Below are 19,242 nucleotides of genomic sequence, written 5' to 3'. Positions count from 1 at the left end.
CAAAACAATACACAAATGGAAAGACACAGCCATGCTTTAAAATTCACATTTCTCCGAGTTTTGCAATGCAATTCTCCAACCAGGTAAGGTGTACAAAAATGCATATACTGGGGTAAAGTGTATGTAGAAATGCATATATGAGAAATATAGTGAAATAACAAACACATCCAATACATTGGGGAAAATAGCTTTGCAAAAACCTCTATGATAAACCAAATTGAATACAAATATGTGTATATTAGGAATCTGTACTCAAATGCTGATGAATTATCATGAATCCCCCCCCTAAAAAAATCACAAAATGATGTGGAAATATAGAAAACAATGTAAGGTGGGGGGGAACTAAAGAGAAACCAAAATTTTCAGATTGGTGCTTTAATAGTAGGTACACCTGTTAACATTGATTGAAATGAGGTTTTTTTGGCTGAAGGAGTGGGTGCACAGCTTGAGTGTACTTCTGGATACATTGCTGTCATTTGAAACTCAGGTGGCCTCAGTGGCTTGAACCCATCAGCTTCAGCTGGTGACCCAGCTGCACTCCTATATGGGCAGGGATAGCCTAACTTCTGCCGTCTATCCTCTGGTCACAAGATTACATATAATGCAGGGAATTATATATGGGGCTGACTCTGAAGATGGTTTGGAAACTTCAGCATGACCTCTGGATGTTTTGGACTACAATTCCCATCTCTTGCAGCCACATGGCTCTGCTGGGTATTAATAATAACAATACTACTACTACTACTACTACTACTATTAATAATAATAATAATTTATTATTTATACCCTGCCCATCTGGCTGAGTTTCCCCAGCCACTCTGGGCGGCTCCCAATCGAGTGTTAAAAACAATACAGCAGATAGAGATGATGGGAGTTGTAGCCCAAAACATCTGGAGGGCATGTTGTTGGTGAAGGCTGTCTTAGTTATTTGGCAAACTAACTAGCCCTGAGCAGATTGCTAATTAATATCATTTTTTTTATAGGAGGCATTTTTAGAGGACCTGAGTTGTATCCTGAAATCAGGACAAGTGCCCAATTTATTTGAGAAGGATGAGCTGGATAACATCATGGTACCACTTGTATCTGTTGCTGAAAAGGCTAAGTACTCTAACACAATCGATGATATCTACTCATTTTTCTTACAGGTAACATTTTAAATATATCAGTACAAACATACTGGAGAGAATGTGTTTAAACACATTTACCTCAGCTTCATGTATGCAAACCTTTCGGAGCACTATTGTCATATTTAATTTAGTGGAAACAGTGCCAGACCCTAATGGTTTTGTATTTAAAATTCAATTTATGTTGCATGTATCATTTTGAAGTCCTATATGCAACTCATTCTCTGAGTGGATCTTTTTGTAGCTAAAACATCACAATCCACAAGTGACTGAGGTATCACTAAGCTTATTGGACACGTACTTCCCCACAAAAAAGTGAATGGGGGAAGGAATTAAGCCCATTTCTTTCTATGTGAGGGGGAGGAATTTGAGAACAACTCAGTGAAAATGCTCAGTGGGCACAAAATGCTGGATGAATGTTGGAGTGGTGGAACAAAACAAAAAAAAAGATGGAAGGGAAATGCAATAGCCATTCTGAAAAAAATAGATCCAATTGGTTTCCAGATGCCTGCAATGGATTTCCCTGCTATCTCATTCAGAGGTTCTGTCAAAGATCTGAAAAGCCACTCTCTTGCCTTTTAATTCAATTCTGGCTTTGATCCTCTTACTGCTTTCCTTCTTTTCCAAAAAAACAAAACCAAAAACTGCCTTTCATTTTCTTCTGCTGTTTGGCTTCTTCATTTTTGTTCCGGCTACTTTCCCAACCCCTTTATTTCATATTTACCATTTTTGTTACTTGCAGTCCCTGTTATTTATTTGGGGGTTTCAACCATCGCCATTAATGGCAGCTTCAGGAAGAAGATTACAAGATTAAAGAACAGAAACTGGGCAGCCTACTGTTGGGACCTTAGTCCGGGCGGCTTGTTCTACTTCATCCTGTGCATGAACATGCATGGTCTGGTTGGAGGATTTAGTAAAGAATCCTTCACAAGATCCTGTCCGACAGCATCAAACATTGAACAAATTATTGAAGGCACAATCATTCTGTGGGCCCTCTCCCATTGGCCAGAGCTCAAACATCCTGTAAGACTGAAGGAGTCTTGCTTAATACACTTTAGAGCCTACTCTGTGGCAAAACATCTTGCTCTTCCACTGCATTGACTCAGTGGCAGCCAGTAGAGCTGTTTTAAGTGGTGAAGGGATCATTAGTTCTCCCTTAAAAAATAGTACACCAGAAGGATAGATACTGCCATATAATATCCATAGGCAGGAAATGCAGGCTTCAGGAAGTACAGAGATCCCAGTCCATTTCCCGAACTTCACAACTGAATCTGAAGGATGGCCTGCTGTGACTGATTTGTTAAATACTTTGCTGATAAAATCACTTATATTTGACACATTTAATGCAAGGTCCAGGACATGGGTGTAGCCAGGATTTGTGTTAAGGGGAGCAGGCTTTAGGTTGGGGGGGGCAGAACCAAGTTATCTGTGAAGCAAATGGTCAGTTACTTAAGTTTTCTTATTTATTTACTTGATTGGGGGGCAACTGCCCGCTCAGTCAGTCCCCGCGTGCTGAGGTAAACCAGGCATGGCTTCTTGAGCAGAGCCGCTGCTGCTTGAGTCTCCTCCTCAACACTTTCGCGACGGGTTCTGCAATGGCCGGGCAGGCAGGATTTAGGACCCTGGCGGGCCAGATCCAGCCTGCGGACCGTAGTTTGAGGACCCCTGAGCAAGAGGCTTAAATAAGTAATGGTGTCTCAACTTTCTTGGTTGATGCTGATTGCTTCCCTTACAATCTGGGTTCAGGCCTGAAATGGCCTTGATCACCTTATCTACGTCAGTAACTAGGCAAGGATTACTATTGCTTTTGCTGGACCATTGACCGTGGCATTCTTCTGTACCATCTACAATAAATGGGACTTGAGGGCTCCATTTAGTTTTAGCTGACAAGTAGGCCCCAGAAAGGCAATGCTGGGGGACTGCTTCTCAACCTCATGTTTTTGAGAGCTCCATGGGGTCCTACCTTGTTCTTCATGCTGTTTAACATTAAGTTGCTGAGGGAGGGAAGGTATAACTTTCAAAGTATATGACAGACTTTTTAGCTATAAATAATAAATAGGAGGTTATAGTATACTATTAATGTAAATTAAGAGGAATATATATGTGAATCTCTCTTGATAAAAGGGGGGGGGGGAATTAGCATGTGTGCATTTGATTGACCACTAATATGACAATCTAAACATTCCTGCATGCATAATTTTGAAAAATGATATATATGGGTGAAGTTTTCCACAAATGATTAAATCTTTTTCAGAAAGTACGTAGCAATCTTCATATTGTTTTGACAACAAGTTATGCAGGACTGACCTTCCGTCAGCGTTGTCGGACATATCCTGCCACTATTAATTGCTGTACAGTTGACTGGTATGACACTTGGCCTGAAGAAGCCCTTTGCCATGTTGCACAAAGTTATTTTAAACAGGACAACACATTTCAGAATCAGGTAGCGTATTTGTACATTTTAACATGTGGTAAACTGTAATTTCATATTTTGTTATAGTTCTCACTAGTGAGGTCATGTTGATTTTCAATAAGCATTTGGTACAAATTCAAACTTTGCATATATTATTCTAATCTGTTTTTGTAAATTCAGGACAAGGTTTTAAAGCAGGAGTAGTCAATGTGAAGCCCTCCAGATGTTTTACACCACAATCATCATCAGTCCAAGAGCATAACCAATGGTTAGGGATGATGGGAGTTATAGTCTAAAACATATGGAGGGCATCTATAACTCTATTACTTGAGGTGAATTAAAATGGTAAGTAAGATGTCCCTACTTTTGTTGTCTATATCACGATGTTGTCTAGAAGAATACCGGCTTCATCTCTGATGTTTGCTTGAATAGGATTAACTGGGGGAGGGGCAGGAATGCCTGTAATCAGAGTGCTGCAATATTCAAAGTTATGTTATGTGCACATCCCATTAGTTTGGTTATCTAAAGAGGCAAGTACAGAACAGCAGTCACGTAAGGAATACATGTTTTATCATTTATCATAATACACTACAAACAAAATGTCCTTAAACAGAAATGTGATATAAATATATATTCTTTTCCTTTTTGTGTTTCTTTCCAGAACTTAAGTGTGCTTGTTCAGATATGTGTTAATATTCATAAAAATGTATCTATCATAACTGAAAAGTACTTGAAGGAAACTAAAAGGCATTACTACATCACTCCCAATAGTTATCTACAGTTCATAAACACCTTTTCAACCATACTGAAGTCAATGAAAGAGAAAATTATGACTGACAGGTATGAAACAATACAACACAGCCTTAGCTTTGAAATGGCAGACCATCCAGCCTCCCTGACTTAGGATGGACCTCGTCCATAGGCAGGGATTGATAATAAATTTAGTCAGCTCAGTTTAAATTTATTTAATTTGCACTTTCAGTAACAATATGTGAACCAAAATGTAGCCACCCTTCTAAACCCACGCTTCTGTACAAATTTTGCAATGCAATATCTCCACCTAAGCAATGTGCCCAAAAATGTATATGCTAGAGTAAAATGTACATAGAAATGCATATGCTGATGAAAATAAGATACAAAATGCATTATATTAGGGGAAATTGCGTACATAAACATGGATATTAAGCAACATTGTATAGAAAATATATATATTTGGAGAATTATGCACCAAAATGCTGATGAATTTTCATGAGGACTTTTAAATAAAATATTCCAAAGGGATGTAGAAATGTGGATAACTGAAGACTGGAAAAATAAGAAACAGAAAGAAACAGAAATTGTCAGATTCGGCATAACCCTATGTATACATAACTGCTCCAATAGTTCAGAGGCTTATAACTGTCAGTTAGCTCAGGAGACGCAGATTCATTTACAATTATCTGGTTTGCACAATACAGTAAGCCCAAATGTGGCATGACAAAACCATATGAATGTGCTCGCTCCCAGAGAGGAGCTCACAGCCTCTTTGTTCCTCCCTGATCCTTTTTACTGCAAATTCTGTGCTTAATCAAAGTTTGGTTTAGCATGTCATCCTATCTGGGACTTGTGGTTGAGCCCTCTTCTCAATAACTGTGACCTATAACTGTGAACAGGGATGTGGGTGGCGCTGTGGGTAAAACCTCAGCGCCTAGGACTTGCCAATAGTATTGTCGGCGGTTTGAATCCCCGCGGCGGGGTGAGCTCCCGTCGTTCGGTCCCAGCTCCTGCCCACCTAGCAGTTCGAAAGCACTCTTAAGTGCAAGTAGATAAACAGGTACCGCTTTATAGTGGGAAGGTAAATGGCGTTTCCGTGCACTGCGCTGGTGCTGGCTCGCCAGAGCAGCTTCGTCACGCTGGCCACGTGACCCGGAAGTGTCTCCGGACAGCGCTGGCCCCCAGCCTCTTAAGTGAGTTGGGCGCACAACCCTAGAGTCGGACACAACTGGCCCGTACAGGCAGGGGTACCTTTACCTTTACCTTTATAACTGTGAACAAACCTTTCAGTGCAGCAGCAAAATGAACCGAAGAGGAGCAAAGCTGCTACAATAGTCTCTCTGGGAGCCCACAGATTTACAGTGTCTTGCAAAATGCTATTGTCATGCAAGCAAACATAATATACGACTATTTCAATATATGGAACAGACCAGACCAGACTGTGATTGGATTTTAACTATTTTTAATTTTAGAACTTGCTATCATTCTGGTCTGACCAAAATACTAGAAGCAACCTCACAGATTACAGTTATGCAAAATGAGTTACTTGTCCTTGGTCCTCAAATAGAGAAAAAATCAAAGGTAAAATTTCATTCAAATCTGCTTTGTTGTTCTTTCAAAACATTTAGTGATCTACAGTATCTAGATTCATTTCAAAATTTAGAGCATATAAGCTTTATTTTATATAGATTTATATGTGGCCTGGTTACCGGTAAACAGTACAATATTAATAGCAAATGATCATTTGAAAACAATAATTAAAAATAGATAAGAGGCAGAGCTTTTGACAGTAGTTACTCTGCCATAGATAGACCTTAGATTAAGGTTAGCTAATTTTGTTGAACTCCACCTCCCATCAACCCCATTCAGCACCGTCAGTAGTTGGGGATGATGGGTGTTGTAGTTCAACAACATTTGGACAGCACCACATGGACTACCCTGTCTTAGATGCTCATTTGGGAAACTATGTCCCGATGTTCTTTGCATATCTATCTATCTATCTATCTATCTATCTATCTATCTGAAGCTATTTTTATTCAAGCTTGAAAAACAAACAAAGAAAAAACAATGTACAGAAGTTAACATCAAATACCAAGCAATACCAACTACCTTTGGACCCACCTTTTAACAGAGATAATCATCCCAGGGCCCACAGAGATCTTAACTGGTGCCCATGACTCCAGGTTGCCAACCCTTGTTAGTGACAGCATGTCATTTAATATCCCGCTTGAATAAGGATTTTTTTTTCATATATATCATTTATTTTTGCATTCTTGTTTAGGTAGATAGGCTCAGTGAGCAGGCTGGGTTTTTTTTTTTTTTTTTTTAATGATACGTTAAGTCAACTGAAACAATATAAAATAGTACAGCCACAAAATAGCACCGGTGTTGCTCACACCAAAGACACAGCTCCCAAGCATTCCACCTTTCATTTAGAAGCTAGTAAATGCACATTCTTTCCCCAACCTCACTCCCTGGCTGCTCCAATCTTACTCCTAGGATGAGCAAGCCCATCTACAGCTACCTAGAGGGAGTGCCTTTACCCTCATCACCCCCTGAAGCTGTGGCAGAGTTTTTCCTCTTCCTCTGCACAAATGAGGTTAGTTGGTCAAACTTTCTGGCTCCCCCACAAGCTGCTTTTCCCTGGTTTTTTTAAAATATAAAAAGGAGACTTCTGTTCTGAAAAGTTGGGCAGTAACATGTAAATAGTACAGATTTAATTAAGTCTTCCCATTAAAAAAGTAACTTAGGCCTGTATATTGTATTATTTTTTCCTATAGGACTTTGCAGTGACTGAGCATGGGTTTTAAATTGATATGCCTTCACTCTAATCCTTTGTTTCTTGGGCTCTCTGTCACAGTCTCTAGGAGGGATGGGATACAAAAGTTAAATAATGAGAGTTTGACATGGGCAGTATCTCTGGTGGGCGACATGTTGTGCTTTGACTGGTTTGCTAAACCTGATGAAGGGCAGTCAATCGGTCTTAAAGCCTCAGTGAGTTTGGGACTTGTCTATCTCCTGCATGCGAAGGCAGGCTCTGGCAGATTGAATGGACGAGAACAATAGCAGGTCCAATGGTCAAGATGGCAGTTTCTGCGTCTGCTCTAAACTTGGAGCTTGCTTAGACACGTCTTCCTTGGTCAGAAGGAGAGGGACAGGAAGAGGTTCCACTCTCTCTCATCAGAGAAAAGGGTGTGTGACCTAGCTGAGTCTAGGAACACAGCTCTGTTGTCTTAACCCCTTCATACATGTAACTAGGATTAATGTATAGTTAGGCCTGACTGCAGTTTTCCACATAGCACAGCTTTGCATGCTGTCCCTTCAGTTTTGACCTGCATCTCTGAATGTGTTCCTGCTGAAAGGTGGTGTTCCTTTGATTACCATGTGGTAGCACAAGCAACAGGAGATAGCTATCAATATCACACCATGCCTACAAGTCTTTCAGGACATGTGACTTGACACTACTGCTGGAACAGAAGAATGTTTTGCCCTGATCCAGCAGCACAGTCCTTATGTACTTACTGACCATGTCATCTTTGCCATCACATTAAGGACTTGCTGAGTAGTTCATAAAACAGCCAAAATACTAGATTAATTATTGATTAAGATATTCTGCAATAAATTTAATTGACTGAGAAATGGATCTCTCCTACCAGGAAATAGAGGAACTTGTGGAAAAGCTTCACAAAGATGCATTAGTTGTGGAGCAAGTTCGAGCTATTGTTAAGCAGGATGAAGAAATTATGGCTGCAGAAACACAGACTGTGGAAGAATATGCCCAGGTTTATCATATTACAATTGTTTTTCATTTTTATTGTGCCATGCTGGGTATTTGCAGCTTGCGACAAGATGGCAGAATAAAGAGACAGACACACGGGCTGGAGTTGAACTCAGGCTACTTTATTTTAAGGTTAAACATAAGAAAAACTCTTGAAGACTTCAAACTAACAGATTGCAGCCACTAGGCAATCCAGCCCCTGCCTGCAGGAAGGGGGAAATGGCTGTTCCACCTACCACCTTTCCCAGCTCTTACCATATAGAAGTGCAGGGAATCCTTACTGCATTACCATCACCCTGCAGCCTGATTCCAGGTAGATGAGGCAGGTTGGCCTCAGGGGTGGCCCCTATCTTTCCCCAGTGCCCAGAGAGTAAGCCTCAGGACCAAACCAGCCCCTTGAAAGGTTCCTAAAAAGCATCACCAGGCTGAAACATGACTGTCCTCTGCCCGTACCTAACCACCCATCAAATGTGACTCACCTGAAAGCCAGATCAACCTATGGAACAACATGGCAGGCTATCAAGTGTCCCCAACCAGCTATTCAGTGTAGAGTAGGCAAAAAGGCCTGACCTACGAAGTGAAGATTAGATAGGCCCAAAAGTTCCTAGCTGGTCCTGAAGCAACCAAATAAACCACACTGAGAGACCGAAGAGGGCAGGTGCTACCGTGGAGAGAAGAGGGCAGGGGAGCAGGTGTCTGGCTCTTAAGTAGGGCACTGACATCCGCCTACACCAGGTACGAAATGTGTGTGATGACGTAGGGTATGACATGGTCCCTGTACCTCTTTCAGCCTGCAGGCTGCAAATTTGCCCCGCTATCAGTAATGAGCAGAACAGGCAGTGGAATGGGCTTCTTGACAAATGACAGACACACTGAGCTCTCCAATAAAATGACAATGCTCTTGGGGGAGGAACAAAAATCTGTTATATAACATAGTTGATGTTGACGGAGCCAGTACAGTGGTGCCCCGCAAGACGAATGCCTCGCAAAACGAAAAACGCGCAAGACAAAAGGGTTTTTCGGTTTTTGCGTCACTTCGCAAGACGAATTTCCCTATGGGCTTGCTTCGCAAGACGAAAACGTCTTGCGAGTTTGTTCGCTTTTTTCCTAAAGCCGCTTGAAGAGGCGCAGTTGCGACGGACCATGCTTCGCAAGACGAAAAACATCGCAAGACAAAAAGACTCGCGGAACGAATTAATTTCGTCTTGCGAGGCACCACTGTACAATTTCTGATTCCATCCCAAATTTTGCAGGTTCTAGGATATGTAAATCCCATCTTCAGCTGTAGATGGCTTGAAACAAATATTATAAATATGAGCATGTACCCAGAGAATAGAAAACAAAACAGCATTTGTACAGCTATACACTGTCAAAGAAAACATCAAAGTCTAACTTTTCTTTTTATATATATATAGCAAGCAACAGATGAGCTCAATGCTGTAATGCCAACTTTGGAAAAAGCTGTCGCTGCTCTTGATGCACTTGACAAAAACCACATTGCAGAAGTTAGGTAAGTGTATTGCTCATGTTTGTAGTTTGCTTTTGATTTTGGTTAAAAATCAGTACAGTTTTCAGATCATGCTGGATAAGGCAACAAATCTAGTGGCCCCATATTTGCTGCATTTCAAAGCATTTTTCTGTTCATCTTCATTCATTATGGTTTAGGTAAGCATTGCTACTACTGTGGTAATTTAAAGTAGGCATGGTTTAAATATCTTTTAAGGGAAAAGAAGTGAAGAATGCTGTCAACAAACTTTAAAATGTTTTACTTATGTAAATAAACGTGCAAATTATCTCTAGTTTCTTCATTTTTGTTACTATGTCTCAATAGTCAATAGTCACAATAGTTCCCTTTCTGACATGAAATTATAAATATTTTGAACACTATCCAAAGTATTTTCCAGTGTTAAGATTTTTCATGTGAAATGTTGCTGTATGTTAATCACACTATATTAATGAGGCAGGATAAGCCACCGTCCAGTAGTCTGGCTCTAACTAAAGTTGTTGGGGGCTTTTTTGACAAAAAAAAGGTATTTAGTGCATTTTGTTCAGTTGACTTTTCTTCTGTATCGCACAGAGTGTATGCTCGCCCTCCTCCACTTGTACTTACTGTTATGAATGCAGTTTGTGTTCTTCTTCAAAAGAAACCTAACTGGACAACAGCAAAATTACTGCTTGCAGATCCTGGGTTCCTAAAGAGATTGGTTAATCTTGACAAAGATAATCTACCCGAAAAGGTAAAAGAAGGATGCAATGTATATTATTTTTGTTTCTTCTATTGTATACCTAAGAATTTTCAGATAGATTACCTTAAACAATAAGTTACGTCATTTTAGTGCACATTTCAAACTAATACTGCAATTCTCTTATTCTCCTGGTCTGTTTACATAGTTACCATTTCAGAAATAGGAAATGAGAAGGCTAAAAGTATAGGGTCACCTTCTGTGAATGCATCTTAAGCTACAAAGAAAGAGAAACGATCAGGAAAGGGGAAGTTCTCTTGCAAAGTACTGGCTGTCTTGGTTTTGTGAGAGCTAAAAAGAATGAAGTTAGGAAAAAACAGGAATTTGAAACTATCTAGAGTTAAGATCCCAAGTTTGCCCTGTCTGATAGTAAATTGGGGAGGCAAAGTTGGATGTTCACTGACATGGTGGAAGACTCACAAATGGGTAGAAGTCTATATCCAAGAGCCAGGTGCAATTACTTATGGGTTGTTGTGAGAGACAGGGGTTCAGTGCCCCTAAATGAATTGGGACAATAAGTTGTCATCTCTTGTAACAATGAGATCCCTATTACTTCTGAAAAGTTGAGGTGATTCTCCTCCTTTAAGTTTCCCTCTTTTCTCTTTTAATTTGGGTTCCATTGAACCCACTTAGCCTGGTTTAAGAATAGAAAAACTTCCCCTTTTAGAAAGACAATGGCCTCTCAGTAGAGAATTCCTCATTAATCCCAAGGAAAATAACAAGCATGGTTCAGAGGCAAAGGGTATGGGTGGTGGTGGCAGAAAAGCATGGAAGGAATCAAGTTAAAGTCTTTTACTTCCAAAAGAATGAGAAATCATCTCCCATGGTTATTCAGTTGGATAACACATCTAAAATAGTGTGGAGCAGCCTTCTAGAGTGGTTTCAAAAAGCTGAAAAATTTGGAATTAATAAATGCTACTAGTTAGAGGGGGAAATGATAGGCAAACCTCAGCATAAAACTAAAAAGGCTTTTCACAAAATGTTTGGACTGGATATGAATGCCATTATATAACAAAAAGCACACGTCATAAATTTCCTGGGTTAGCCTGAGTCACACTAACATAGTTTCCTGTACAACCACTTAAGTTTTACTTTCGTAAAGTGCTCTTGCTGTACAGGTTGAAAAGGGGTGAATGTGAACCTATTTAAAAAATGTAAAATGGACACTTGATTTGCTAAAGGATTACTCACAAAGGATTCATTTTAGCTGAATTATAGGTGCTCTGAGAGAGCAATTAGCGGTTACAGCCTCCTGTGTGTGACACACTTGCTTGGATTAGCACTGGTTTGCACCATTGTGGCCATCCCTGATTACTGCATTGATGCTGTCATTCTCTGAACAAAGCCAAATCACACGCACAAGACATGCCTAGAATTCAAGTTGAACCAAGACAGCTGGAAAAGTCTGCTTTTGTTTTTAAAAATTGGCCTGAAGAAATGGTTTTGTATTCCAAAAAAATACTCCCCCGTTCTGTGCTACAAATTATGGCATCCTACTCCTCTGTGTCTTATATGGCATACTCACTCTTCTTTGTATATTTATAAAGGAACAAAGGGGCAAATCTCACACTGTTTCCAATGTGTGGAATGATGTGGGGTAATAGGATGTATTAGCTCTCCAGTCCTGAGTTCATGTAGTCTTATGTATTCACCTGATTTTGGTAAGCATAAGTAACTAAATATTTGTTGACATATCAGCTGTCAAAGTCATTAAGTTATCTGGTCTTGGATGTAATGATTCCCCCCTCACTCCCCAAATATGAGTTTTATCTGGTACTATGTTCATTACATAGTGGACGTGAGTGGCGCTGTGGGTTAAACCACAGAGCCTAGGACTTGCCGATCAGAAGGTTGGCGGTTTGAATCCCCGCAACGGGGTGAGCTCCAATTGCTCGGTCCCTGCTCCTGCCAACCTAGCAGTTCAAAAGCACGTCAAAGTGCAAGTAGATAAATAGGTACCGCTCTGGCGGGAAGGTAAATGGCGTTTCGTGCGCTGCTCTGGTTCGCCAGAAGCGACTTAGTCATGCTGGCCACATGACCCAGAAGCTGTATGCCGGCTCCCTCAGCCAAGAAAGCGAGATGAGCACCGCAAACCCAGAGTCGGTCACGACTGGAACTCATGGTCAGGGGTCCCTTTACCTTTACCTATTTATGTTCATTACATGATTTGTCCATTGTTTAGGTTTTAATATTTTATTGTATGCTACCTTGTAGGGGCTTGCCCTGGAAGGCCGGGTAAAGGGACCCCTGCCCATTAGGTCCAGTCATGACTGACTCTGGGGTTGTCGCGCTGATCTCGCTTTATTGGCCGAGGGAGCCGGTGTACAGCTTCTGAGTCATGTGGCCAGAATGACTAAGACGCAGCACACGGAAATGCCGTTTACCTTCCCGCCAGAGCGGTACCTATTTATCTACCTGCACTTTGACATGCTTTCAAACTGCTAGGTTGGCAGGAAGGAAGGCAGGGTAGAAATACATTAAATAATTAAATGTTGTAGTCACTCAGTTGGGTAAAATATGAAAGCAGGACTGACCAAAACTGGTTAGCAAATAATGTCCTGGCAATTTTTTTTGAAATTGTTTCTTTTTAAAGCTCCTCCAGAGCTGTTAGACAATTTCACCTCCATCCTATAATATTTGATGACATCCCTGCTCCTATTCGCTACGCACTGTTTTTTTAAAAGCATTTTTAAAACTACATGAAATTTTCCATAAGGCTCAGCATTGCCACCTAGTGTCACATTGTATATTGCACTTAAAACACACTTAAAACGCTTTATTTGCAGCTGTATAGCTGAGTCTCTCTCTATTATTGTTTTAAGTCATTGGTTTTAACAACTGGTCTGTGTTCATTTTAGGTGCTTCTGCAGTTGAAGAAATATGTAAGGATGCCTGATTTCAACCCCTTAAAAGTAGGACTTGTGTCTGTTGCCTGCTGCTCCATGTGCCAATGGGTTTTAGCTTTAGATCACTATCACCTTGTAAAAAAGGTATCTTTACAGCTACTGTTTCTGAATCATCATAAAAAGTTGTTAAAATAATGTCCTCGTAAGAAAAACTTTTAAAAATACATTTTGTATATGCTGGGAGGTATTCTAAATAGAATTAAACAGGAATTTGTGCTCAGTTTTGCAAATGTATTTCAGCCAAAATTATTTGAGGAGTTAAAAAACAAAACCACTGTATCCTTTTGAACGTTAACTTTCTAATTATACAGGCCACAATCTGCCTTCTCTCCTGCATGTATAAATATGCATATTCTACAATGTATACAAATCAGTGCAGAGGGGAAATTAGACTATTAGTACAGGAGAAGAGAATAAAGTCTAGTATGGAAATGCCTTTGCATGCATGCACATACCCTCCAACATTTCTCCGATGAAAATAGGGATGTTCTGCTATGTGGGCTACTAGTATCTTCTTTTTAAAAAAAATAACTGGGAACTATAGCTCCTCACCATGTGATGAGAAACAGACACCGTGTTCTGAGCTCTGGGGATAGATTATTTTATGTCCTCCACAGCCATTCTCATAAGTACAAACAAAAGCCAGATTCCTACTTATGGTTATTCTAGCCGGCTAGGTGTAAGGAAGTGTGTGTTGGTGCGTTCTATTACAACTTTGCTTATAAGCACATGTGAGATAATAACACAGTTTATGCTGAACGTGGGATGGCCACAGAGAAAAAACATCCCTATGTTGAGCCTCCATCCCCTAGCCCACATACCCAAGTCTTCACTGCAACTATTAGGTAAGTTTCTCCAATTTAGGAAGTCATTGCGTTATGCATTTTGTCAGGTCTGCAATGTATCATGAGCTGGTGGGGACAGATGAGCATGAAATGTAATCATGGCACATTATCAGTAAGTGTGCCAAAACATAAGAAAGTGAGGAAAGAACTTTGTTTTCAATGAAATCATATGAAGCAAAATGTGTAATTTGCATATGTGTATTGTACATAAATATTTTTTTCTGTTTGTCCAGTGAGTTCTGTATAGCCATATTCCTTCCTTCAAGCTGAATTATAAATATATCTTCTTATATAGTTTGTAGAGCCAAAACAATTGAAGGTAGCTGAAGCAGAGGAGCTACTAAAACTTGCACATGAAAAATTGACTGATAAACAAAGAAGTTTAGTGCTGGTAAAGGAATTCTACTTGTTATATACTATAGAATTAAATTGCTTGTTAAATAACATAAAGTTTGTGTCTGTCTCAGTTTGGGATATATTGTTTTATTTTAAAAAATCTTATGGAGGCAAAAATCTGTCTACTTATTTGTTAAAAAGTATTTCAGCAGGAGCAGAGTGAGAGGGCAACAAGAGATATTTTCCAGAGATACATCTAGCCTAGGAATGAGCATCTAGAATGATCTGCTCTAGGTTCGGTCTTCCCTAAAGGGTGTGAAATAAGTGAAGACAAAGGCCACCTGGGGACTGGAGTGTGGGTATGAATAATGATTGTATGAAGAGAACAGCTTTCCTAGGACCCATTCCCCCTCCCCTGATATATTCACATATGGGTATTAAATAAATAATTCACTTTTTACATATAAATTTTAAAATTCTTTTTTCTTAGCAAGTATACCAAAATGTTTAAGAAAATAATATTGAAATGTATTATAGGGGGTGAAATAGTAGAAACCAGGAATAATAAGTAATCAGCTTGTTTGATAACAAGCAGAGAAAATTGCAGATAAGTAGAATGGGAAACAATGTTGTGTTTGTTCTCTTCTGTGATCTCTGTGTAGTCCTACAAATTTGCTACAGTACTACTGCTAATCATAATCATCATCAATAATTTATATATAGTGCCTCTCTTCAAATGTATTTGAGGCAGGCATGGGATCTTATGGTGCTTTGGATTTTTTTTGAATTTTTATCATGTGCCCTTCCTTGAATTATCAGTGCTTAGTTCGACCCATCTACCTCTTCCCATCCATGCATTTCACTGACTTTGAGAAGGAACTGCAGTGAGGAAACATGACACCATTCTCTTTCTCTGTGCCAGGTGTTGCATTTGACCTGCTCTTACTCTGGTGCTTCCTTTATAGCTGCTGCAATGAATTGTTAGGAACTAATAGTGGGGTGGGAGAGCTGAAAATAATGCCAAAGTATTTCACATCCGGCAACCAATGTGCCACTTTGGTTTCAGATAGTACATAGGTGAAAAGGTAAAGGACCACTGACAGTTGTCCAGTCCCGAACGACTCTGGGGTTGCGGCGCTCATCTTGCTTTACTGGCCGAGGGAGCTGACGTTTGTCCGCAGACAGTTTTTCCGGGTCATGTGGCCAGCATGACTAAGCCACTTCTGGCGAAACCAGGCCTGGAAACGCCGTTTACCTTCCCGCAGGAGTGGTACCTATTTATCTAATTGCACGTTGACATGCTTTTGAACTGCTAGGTTGGCAGGAGCTGGGACCGAGCAACGGGAGCTCACCCCGTCGCGGGGATTCGAACCGCTGACCTTCCGATCAGCAAGCCCTAGGTTCAGTGGAGTAGACCACAGTGCTACCCACGTCCCTAGTACATAGATGAGTCTAAAAAGCCCGGGACATAAATTACTTCTGGTAAATGAGCCACCATAGCTGCTAGAGGGCTGTGAAAGTTTGTGTCCTGGGCTTTTTAGACTTATCTACCCATGGACTATCTGAAACCAAAGTGGTGCATTGGTTGCCAGATGCGATTTCCCCCCCACCCAGCTCTCCCACCCCACTATAACCAGAAAGACTGGAGCTGTGCTCCTTTGTTCATGCTTACAGGGGGTTGGGAATGGGCTTCTTGCCCAAACTATTTCACTTAGCATTAGAAAGCTCCCAGCATTGCTCTGCACAGAACCCACAACTATGATTGCACATGTCTGTTACAACAGTTACAGATAAGCAACCTGTCTTAATGTATAGACCCAATTATAGCAGAATTGAAGGCAAGTAGCTGCTGTCTTGTCTAGTACCTTGTCAGGAACCCACTGAGAACCTCTTGTAAGTTTTGAAAGAAAGAGCTAGAAAGAAAAAGTATGATCTATAGCAGCAATATATGCCACTATAGTACGTTTTCCTTTAATTTCTAACTCCTCAGATTGAACAACATCAGCAAAATTTAGAAAGGAGGTTTGGAGAAAGTATTGATGAGCAAGAAATGCTAGCAGCTAGAAAAGAACAAACAACACGCCGTTTACACTGTGCATCTGTGTTAAGCACAGCTCTGAAGGATGAAATGGTATTACTTCTTTCTGCTCTAATGTTTGACTCTAATTAAAATTAGGCTTCATTGTTTACTTGTCTCAGACTGTCTTTTCTGTTGGTCCTTTTCCATATCATATAACCTCCCATATTCTTGTGGAGAAGTATACTCTGTGTTTGCCATCAGAGGCTAGCCGTTTCCATCAGCATTGCCACACATCACAGCCCTAGGATAAAGGGGGAAGAGTAATGAAGTTGTTAGGCATTTAACCATCTACTGTAGGGTTGTTTACAGGTGTCAAGGTACTGTATATTGTTCACTGAGCTATTGATAAATTTCAGAGAAAGAAAAATCATTACTATTCTAAAATCAAAGCTGAGAAGAATCGCTAAAAAAAATTACTGCTTATTTATGTACCTTCAAATGTAGAATGAGAGCATTTTTCACAAATACCACAGCACTAAACTATTTCTTATACTCCCAACATAAATACAGTATCTACACAAATGTAAATATTGTTACAAAATCATTTATAATATGTGCTGTGTACTGACAAGTCATAGGTTTATTATGTTGCAAGTGCTATACTTTCTAAACAAACTAGTTTGTCCAGTACCCAGTGATATTTGGCCCTAAACATTTTTTTTTTATATCCTAGGCACGCTGGAAAGAATCTGTTAATAATTTCGATCAAAGGTTGAAGGGAATCGTGGGTGATGCCTTTGTTTCAGCAGCGTGTGTTGCCTATAGTGGAGTATTATCAGCATCATATCGTCAGCAACTAGTGAATGACTGTCTGAAACTCTGCAAAGAAAGCAATATTCTAGTATCTCCAAATTATTCGCTAGTAAATTGCATGACAGAAAAAAATGAGGTAATAATGCATGGGCAGAGGGAATGACATTTCCAAGGTTTTCTTTGAAATTTAAATTAAAAGACTTCTTAGGAGAGTGGGGGGTTTTTTTTAGAGAGTCTAATTTTGCTGGCTGAGGCACTACCTAATTAACTAGGTAAAGGCCCCATTTGCAGAGGTAGATTTAGGGCAGTGCAGCCAGCCCCCCCCCCCCATTGGATGCCAAGCTGATCTTCACAATTATAACATAGTGCATACACAGAATTGAAGACAAGAGGCGGGGGGCGTCAAATTTTGGTATCACACAGTGTGACCTTGAAATTTGTAATACCAAAGTATGCCTCTGCCATTTATATTATCTTTTGGGATTTATTCAAGCGATCTTACTTCTTTTTGTTATTATTCAGAATCACTCAAATCATTTGTGGAACAAATATTATTGTTGATAATAGTCTTTAAGTATTAAAAATTGACAATTTACAGGTTCGCAAGTGGCAAAATGCAGGCTTGCCACTTGACCAGTACTCTACAGAAAATGCTATACATATTATGTATGGACAACGTTATCCTTTGCTAATTGATCCAGAGAGACAAGCGTACAAATGGATAAGTCAAATGAGTGGTAAACTACGCCAAATTCGTGTTACGGATGCTCATTATTTTAGAACACTTGAAAACTCTATGCGTCTTGGTGAATCAGTCCTACTACAGGTAGTTCAGCTTCCACTGAGTCTGATCACTCATCTGTTATATAAACTGGTCGGGGGGGGTGTCTTAGAATTCCTGAGCAATGCTAGATACAAGCTTATACTTACTATGCCAATCAACAAGGATCCTATTCAAAGGCATTGATGGTGGAAACTGACAAACTGTTGACATGGGCTCAGCTTGAAAATAGGACATCTGGCAGAGGTTAACAACCACTGGTTGAGCCACATAGCCATCAGTGAGGCAGAATGGCAATTAAGTTTTTTAGCAGCCAGTTTGGCACACGGGTCAGCCAGTTGTGGATCTGTTTGCCTCCAAGTACAGTGCTTAGTTAGACACGTTTGTGTCTCAGTTTCCATCTCTGGGGGCAGGGGTGTGGATTGCCTGGGGGTGAATTGGCCTCAGGGTTTGCTCTATGCCTTTCCTTGCTTCAGTCTTCTTGATCAAACCATCCAGAAAATCTGCTGCTTCTGGGCCAAGGTAATTTTGGAGGTCCTTCATTGGTGGTCCTTCATTGGCTCCTGGACCTTGTCAATCTGATGGTGTTGTCCCCTTGGTGACTCCTTGGTGATTCAGGGGCTGGTGATCTATCCTACCCCAGAACTTTTCTGTTTGACTGCCTGAAGGCTAAAAGGTTCTGGTTTACATAGGTGGTTGTAGGTTTGTCAATCTGGAATATTTCTTTCTGGTTATCATAAATGTCTGTTCTACAATCCTTTTAGTTTACCTGTTAGGGTTAGTGTTCCGTCTTCCCATTGATTAGCACAGTGGTTCTCAACCTTGGGTCCCCCAGATGTTTTGGCCTACAATTCCCATGATCCCTAGCTCACAGGACCAGTAGTCAAGGATGATGGGAGTTGTAGTCCCAAAACATCTGGGGACCCAAGGTTGAGAAAGGCTGGTTAGTAGTTGAGAAATTGTTTGCTCTGTCAGTCAATTTGCCTACAGTGATGACTTGCAGAAGAGGCAAAAGGATTGAGAAGATTCTGCCTCATTTCTCCAGTAGGAAGTGTCATACCTAAACAAGAATGACCGTCCCCGCTTAAAACGGGGGGCGCCCTTTGCGTGGACGTGCGCAGCCCCTAGATCTGGAGCGGCTCTATCAGCATAGGCTTGGCTTGCCTTCTCTCAGGTGGGATACCTGGAGGTCTCCGCCTACCTCAGTCGGTTGTCCAATCCCATCTGGGG

The 19,242-nt window shown here is 40.5% G+C and overlaps 1 protein-coding gene across 10 annotated transcripts in view; it reads left to right on the top strand.

Annotated features, from left to right (window-relative positions):
- The window catches only part of DNAH14 (dynein axonemal heavy chain 14), a 132,102-nt gene that overhangs the window by 89,070 nt on the left and 23,790 nt on the right, over nt 1-19,242 (top strand). For all 10 annotated transcript variants that reach the window (XR_014562721.1, XR_014562722.1, XR_014562723.1 and 7 more), the window contains 12 exons: nt 984-1,145; nt 3,379-3,567; nt 4,199-4,377; nt 5,763-5,871; nt 7,947-8,072; nt 9,484-9,578; nt 10,146-10,305; nt 13,170-13,301; nt 14,358-14,453; nt 16,389-16,529; nt 17,152-17,367; nt 17,830-18,057. Coding sequence is in view for 6 of the 10 variants with exons in the window: in XM_083732930.1 (XP_083589056.1) it covers nt 984-1,145; nt 3,379-3,567; nt 4,199-4,377; nt 5,763-5,871; nt 7,947-8,072; nt 9,484-9,578; nt 10,146-10,305; nt 13,170-13,301; nt 14,358-14,453; nt 16,389-16,529; nt 17,152-17,367; nt 17,830-18,057 (1,833 nt within the window). In the remaining 4 variants the exon portion in view is untranslated. The remainder of the gene's footprint in view (nt 1-983; nt 1,146-3,378; nt 3,568-4,198; nt 4,378-5,762; nt 5,872-7,946; nt 8,073-9,483; nt 9,579-10,145; nt 10,306-13,169; nt 13,302-14,357; nt 14,454-16,388; nt 16,530-17,151; nt 17,368-17,829; nt 18,058-19,242) is intronic.

The sequence above is a fragment of the Podarcis gaigeae genome (assembly GCF_964106915.1).
Source record: "Podarcis gaigeae genome assembly, chromosome: 3".
In the NCBI taxonomy this organism is placed as follows: Eukaryota; Metazoa; Chordata; class Lepidosauria; order Squamata; family Lacertidae; genus Podarcis; species Podarcis gaigeae.
This window is presented reverse-complemented; position numbering and strand designations above follow the sequence as displayed.